We start from the raw sequence: 7,148 nt of genomic DNA on the forward strand, positions 1-7,148 counted from the left end.
CTACGCAAAGGGAAACTGAACGTGTCCTTTAAGAGTCCTCCCGAGCAAAATGGCAACCATTTTGAGCCCCAGAGTCTGCATGGAGTAAAAAATTAGTTTAAAATATCCAGCTGGGAAGTATCTAAGCAATGGAAAACTTTGATTGCACCTAGACTGCATCTGTGTGGAAAATCCATAACGTGTTAGTTCCATTCCTCACACATTAGAAGCAAGCTGCAGCCTTTACACATTGCAATATGTATTTTGTAAGAGGTGCGTTTGTGTGGGAATGTAAAAAAATGAAAGAGAATACAAAAGTGTTGTTAGAAATTATGGCCATGATCCAATAGTGTATCCCTGTGTTCAGTGACAGGAGAATTGGAACTTTTTTCCTTTCCATTGCTACAGCCTTTTGTAGTACCATTTTTCTGCTTCCCAGAGCAGATTCTTAGCATCCATGTGTGTCACAGGAAGGCAGGGGAATTCTTCATTGTGGCAAAAGCAGCAGGATTACAGTATGTAGGATCCTGGCCTATGTTACTACCTATAGTGGTCTCTTTCTATCTCACTATGACAGTCTCACATATTTCCCCTTCAAATTTGGTGAGCAAAAGGAATGAAGTAGTTTTTCATCAACGCACAATAGCCTCTCTTGCCCCATCAGTAATGTGTTTTGAAACCATGCTTTGTCCAGCTGCTCATTAGCAATTTCACCTGATTAAAGTTTGCACTCATCATTTTCTTTCTAATTATTGGGCAATAAAAGGTAACTTCTAATGCTACATAAGCTAACATTTGTATCACTTAAAAATCTTTCCTGATATACTTTATAAGTCTGAACTTCTTACTGAAGTTTTGAGCGACATGCTCTTTTAAATTTTAATCCCATTGATCTATTTCAATCATTATTAAAAGTATAGCTAGAAAAGAAAGAAGTTGGGCAAGTACATTTGTATCAGGATCTAAGAACTTTGGTCTGTGCAATTCTTCACAAATGGCTTGCCTCTGCCAAGGTAAGCAAAAGAGACACAAAGTGATGTATTACACCTTTTAACATCTTCCTTTTTTGTTGTTGTTGTTGTGCTGGGATTCTGCTGTGTTCTCCTCCAGAAGACAGAAGCACATAGAGCAGAAGCACAGTGTGATCAAAGAATTAAAGATAGAGTGGTACCTCCATTTACAAATTTAATGTGTTCTCCAGGATGTTTCATATTGCGAAAAATTTGCAAACTGAAATGCAGTTTCCCATAGGAATGCTATAAATCTCCCAGGCACAATGCATCCTGGGGAAACTTACTTCATATTGCAAAAAAATATTGTAAACTAAGGCATTATTTTCAGGATTTTCATTCGTAAACCGAAAATTATGTTAACCGAGGCATTCATAAACCAAGGTACCACTGTACTACAACTAGACCGGTGTTCACACTGATCTGTAAGAGTTTCACTGTTGTTATTCAGAACGATATTTTGCAAGTGTTCATTATTATACAAACTGTTTTTTTAAAAGCATTTTCCTTCAAACATCTTATCCCTATAGGTTTAGAACTTCTAGAGAACTACGTGTGTGAAGACGAAACAGTTCATCCTTTTAATGAACAAGAAAGGGAGGGTTCTCTAGGCAAAACCAATTTCATTGAGTCAGGAAGGAGCACTGAGTCATATATTTCTGAATATAAAGAGACAATGACAAAGGGGAAAGAAGTTGAAAAAATATTATTAGAAAGCATTGAAGATTCAGAGAATTCTGTTCCAAATCAAAATGCAGATTATGATAGAAGACTCAGCAAGCCTCCAGACAGAGTTGTTACTAATGAAATGGTTTCTGAGATACAAGCAAGTATCAACAATACGCTTCATGAGGTAGTGTCCTCCACAAGTGGCGTCCTCAGTAAAGACTCAAAACTGCAGGATGTTATTAATGAAAAAACAGTGAATTCAAGCACTGAAACGGAGTCTGTCTTGTCACAAATAACAATGAATGAAAAAGGTGCCCAACATGAATCCTTAGATAAAGGCACATATATTTGTAATGCAAAACAAACATCACAAAATCACAGTACCAGTAAACAGAAAAATACTCCCCTTGGTGAAGTACATAGTGATAATTCATCCACAAATAATACGTGCTCTGAGCAAGTAAATAGTTTCAATACATCAGAGAACATAATACCTTTGCATGCTTCTTTCTGTAAGAATTCAGGTATAAATCCTCATATTACCAATGACAGCATTAGTAAATCACCTCTTGTAAAAAATCTCAATGCATGTGAAAAAAATTCATGCAAAGATATAAACAAAATCACAAGCAAGTGCTCTAATAAAAATAGTTCCATACTGAGAGAAATGGGCACAAAGACAGCTGAAATTTCATGTCTCTACACTGAAAATGTACATGCGTCTCAGAGTGCAGGCTTGAAAGATAACCATATTACCAGAGAAAAACAAAGAGACTTCCATACTTCTAAAACTACAAGTGAAGAATTTGTTGTCGTTGCTGAACAAGAGAATATATCATTAAATGAAAAGGAAGAGCCACTAAGAGGTACAATTAGGGGAGAAATTAGTACAAAAGAAGACATAGAAGAATTATGCTCTTTACCTATAAAAACAACTGAGGATTTCATAAACAGAAGTGTGAGGCCTTGCTGTCAACTTGGAACTATGGGTGAAAAAGCCAAGAAAATTGCAGTAGAGTTAAATCTACCAAGGGTATGTCAAGGTGAAATTCAAACACTGTGTGCTTCAACTTCAGAAATGGCTTCCTTTTTAAAAGAAAACTTACTTCTACAAGAAATAAATGATTCCCAGAATTCAAAGGGATCTGTTCAGACTATGAACCTACACACAGCTGTAAAAGAAGAAACACTAGGTAAGATTTTTTAAAATAATTTACAACTACTACAAAGTATAGAATCACAGTGATCGCTAACAAAACATTGTTGCAAGGACTACTGAGTGCAGTGTTATAGAGCTACCTAGGAGTAGCTCAGTTGAACTTGGTCTTTACTAATGTTTATTTCACTTGTGGCAATTTCTTGATTTCACAACTTCTCCACGTGTGAAAGGATGGCGGCTGCTCCTCCGCCTCCATCTCCTGCTGCCTCCACCGCCCGATCACCTCCTCCAGTGTGACTTGCCAGGGCTTACTTCCAGCTCACATCCCGTCTTGTCCCCTGCCCGAAGGAAGCCCGCGAGTGGCACTGGAGGAGGCGATCCAGCGGTGGTGGCAGTCAGTGGGCAGCAGCAAGAGGCGGCCAGGCAAATCTCCTCCTTTACCTCTGTCTCCACTTCCTCCTGCTTCCTCAAAAGTCCTTCCTCAAATGTCTTACCTATTTTGGGAAATTCTCCCCAAAGGCTTCTCCAAGTAGAATATTGTTCTTAGAAAAATATTGTTCCATACAGAGATCTTTTGCTTTATATTTTTGCAGTGTTTTTAATAAATTGGCATACAATGCAAAGTAACTCTTAGGTATTTGAGAGCAAAACAATGATCTAGTTAGAGGTCCTTCCATTTAATCTGAAGTTTCCAAGTAGCCAGCTTGTTTTTTAGATTGAAGGTATGTATTTGAGGGTTAGTAGGGTTAGTTTCAGCTAATTTCTATCATAATATATAGCATGTTTTTCTTAAAAAAATCTGTTAGATGTTCTACCATCTGAATGCTGATCAGCAAATGTGAGATCATCAGCATAAATAAAACTGTTGCTTTGAGGAAGTGGTTGGTTGTTGGTGTAAATGTCAAACAACACAGAAACCAATACACCGCCCTGGGATAGACTATTCTTTTTAGTCCCCCATTGGCTGCATTGTCCATGAAAGTTAACGAAAAAAGAGCAGTTTTACAAAAGAATAGCTGTTACTTTAGTTTATAATCTTTGGTTAGATTATAGAACTGTGGCAGTGGTTGTAAGCCACCCAGAGACCTTTGGGTAGAGTGGGTGGCATATAAGTTAAACAAACAAACAAACAAACAAACAACTAATACATGATTATGAAAAGTGCCATAGCTGGCTGCAAGATCAACAAAGGTCACTCCTGTGATCTTCCTAGTTTCAAAACTATGTGCAATATGTTGCATTAAATGTAGGATTTGTACTGTACAGTGCTTCTCAGATCTAAAGACAGTCTGTTGTGGGATGAGGAGAGGTCAACACATTATAGACAAGTGGTGCATATTTTGAACTGGGGTACAGAAAGACTTCATATACAATTGGGTTATAGGCTCACTAGTGATGTCAAGTCCCAGTTATTTCCACATTGTTGTCATCATCTGCTCTTGAAACACAGAAGTTTGCTGTTGCAAAGAAGGCCTAGTTGGGATGTTTCCACCCATTTTAGCACAGCTTCTCCTTTGTTGTCATTGAACGAATACCCAAAAACACTGTCGTGGCAATTGAAATCTCTTATAAAGTTTTTGCTTATAAAAATTGTCCATGGTTTTAAAGGAAAAGGTCATATTATGTGGTTTATAAATGGAACACTGTGCAATTATTTAGCTCCACTGTTATTCTCTGTCACCCTGTTCTGTGACAGCAGTAGATCACCTTTGGAAATGAAGCATGACTGGTATAGTGCTTCCATAATGTCTATGAGATCTCTCAGCTGTAGTCTCATGCTGGATATTTTGGAGCATTGCTGGGGGCTGTCTCCGTGTTTCTTGAACACAAAATATATCACAATCATATGCCTGGCAGAGCTGTTGCAGTAGCTCTTCTTTAGGTCTTGCAAGCCCCCTGTGTTAATAAAGATTATTTGGTCTTGATAAGGGCCTTTTTGTTATTGGTGACAGTCACAGTGACTACTTGCAGGCCACTGTCAAAGTCAAATAGAGTCAAACCTATCAAATAGTGTTTATACTGAATTTCAAGCTTTGAACTTGTTATTCAATGTCTGCATTAAATCTAGTTTCTCAAAAAGCAAAACTGAAAGCCATTAATTGTAAATAAAATTGTGTCAAAATATATCTTCTATATCTTAATATAGATTATGTACTGTGAATCATTAAGCTTGAGCACTACAAAATTAGTACCTAGAGAATAAAATGCTCTTACCATTTCCTCTTTGTCAATCAGCTTCCACTCATTATAATAGAGCCTCTGACACTTTGAATTCCGGAAGTATCAATGTAGACCCCAAGATAAATCCCAGTGAAGAATGGAATGCTATGCCAAAGACTTTTAGTGATCCTTCTTTTCCCACAGAACATGTAAGTCAATTAAAAATACCGCAGAGCAGAACTTGGTGAGCTAACTCTGGAGATATGTATAGAATTGTATGCATCTGGATGTTTTAAGACTTACTTGATCTCTGAAATAATACCAAAAGGGCAAATGTGACAACATTTTTCACAATTAAAGTTGATGGAAAACAGCAGGAAAAAGTCACAACATATAAATCAAATGGATCTTAGACAGTCCATTAGAACTGAAGACTAGGTTCTAACAAAAATGCACAAAGTAACATTTGAAGCATATTATATTACTCCTGTTTACTTTCCAAGCATTCATACAGACATAAATTTTACATATCTGAATGGAATATAGTGTAAATCAGATAATTTAATTTAGATGTATTGATTGAACTGGTACTATATGTGTATGCTTTAAATTTCTGCAGTCATACTGTTCCTAGTAACCAGCTTAATTGAAGCATCCTGTGTCACATAAGCTGGTTTCAGTGCCTACAACAAAAATATCTCCTGTACAGCTCTCTACAGTTGAATACCATTAATGCAAACAGGACAAGTTTTTTTTTCAGCTTTCCATTTTGTCTTGTTTGGCAAGAGGATCACTTGGCACAGTCATAGCTCCCGGTCTCCTACAGATTGACATACTATTAGTAAGGGCAATGTGAGGAATGAGAAAACTTCTGTTTGTGTGTCCCACTACTGCTGCTTCTACTGGTTATGGAGGAGGAGAGGAGGGAGACGATATATTTGGGTGAGCTGACAGGAAACAAGTCAATACGTTTCTGAACCCTCAGGCTGAGTTAGGATTTTGCCCCCAGACTTCTCAGTAAACGTGAGAAATTTCTCAAACCATCTGACAGTCAGGAGCAGGGGTCTCAAACTCAATTTACCTGGGGGCCGCTGGAGGCAAAGTCTGGGTCAGGCTGGGCCGCATCAGATTTTCGGCCAAGCAGAGCAAGAGCCCGAGGAAGCCGCCAGAGTTTCCTTAGCCCAGCTGGAGCTCCGAGGAGGAGGGGGAGGAGGGGCGCATGAGCCCTCGTTGCCAGCCATGACCCCTTCTGGCTCCTTCTTCACTACCACCACCACCACCACGAAGCAGTGGAAAAGGGAGGGAGCGCCGGTGACCACCTAGCTTTGCCAAAGGAGAATCGCCTTGCCAAAGGAGAAAAGCCCCCACAGGTGCACGCGCGTGTACACACACACACACGGAGGTCCGGCAACCTTCCTCTGAGACCCCCCCCCCCAAAAAAGGTGCACTCAGCAGCAGCCGCTACCCCTACCATGGCAGAGGAGCAAATTTTGCAAGGTGAGCCCAGGCAGCCTCCAGAGCTGAAGTGGCTGAAGCAGGACAAAGAGGAGGAGGAGGAAGCACCACCGGGCGCTGAGGCAGCCGCTGGTCAGGCTGGTGCTGGGGGTGCCGAGAGAAAGAGCCAGAGAGTCGCTTCTCTGGAAAAGGTGGTGGCAGCTGCTGTTGGCGGCTTAGAGGTGCTCTTCGAGGACTGGCTGGGAGTCTTATTGTTGAAATAAAAAACTTTTTTTTATTTCAACAAAATACATTGAAACTGTATTGTATGCCTTCTTTACACCAAGCAAAACTTTCTGACTTTTTAAAATTTAATTTTAATCTTGATAGCAGCTTTATGTTTTATAGTTCTCTTTATTTACATGTTTTTATTATTATTTTCTATTACAGTATCTTAAAAATAAGCTTATGCTATGTGCACATTTAATTGTTTTGTGACCTGCTTTAGGAACATGATACAGTGGTGCCTCGCACAGCGAGGGTTAATCCGTTCCGGATTAACCCTCGCTGTGTGAAACATCGCTGTACGGAAGTAAAAAAGCCATTGAAATGCATTAAACTACGTTTAATGCGTTCCAATCGGCACGTTTAATTACCATACAGCGATATCGGCAGCCATTTTCGCGCCCTCCCCTCGCAGAACGAGGGCGCGAAAATGGCTGCGATCAGCTGTCCGG

General features: G+C 39.5%; 1 protein-coding gene across 2 annotated transcripts in view; it reads left to right on the forward strand.

The window, feature by feature from the left end:
• The window catches only part of CCDC73 (coiled-coil domain containing 73), an 80,134-nt gene that overhangs the window by 71,381 nt on the left and 1,605 nt on the right, over window positions 1-7,148 (forward strand). For both annotated transcript variants that reach the window (XM_020795602.3, XM_072985842.2), the window contains exons 15-16: window positions 1,520-2,851; window positions 5,053-5,186. In XM_020795602.3, the coding sequence (XP_020651261.3) occupies window positions 1,520-2,851; window positions 5,053-5,186 (1,466 nt within the window). The remainder of the gene's footprint in view (window positions 1-1,519; window positions 2,852-5,052; window positions 5,187-7,148) is intronic.

The sequence above is a fragment of the Pogona vitticeps genome, chromosome 1 (assembly GCF_051106095.1).
Source record: "Pogona vitticeps strain Pit_001003342236 chromosome 1, PviZW2.1, whole genome shotgun sequence".
Classification (NCBI taxonomy): domain Eukaryota; kingdom Metazoa; phylum Chordata; class Lepidosauria; order Squamata; family Agamidae; genus Pogona; species Pogona vitticeps.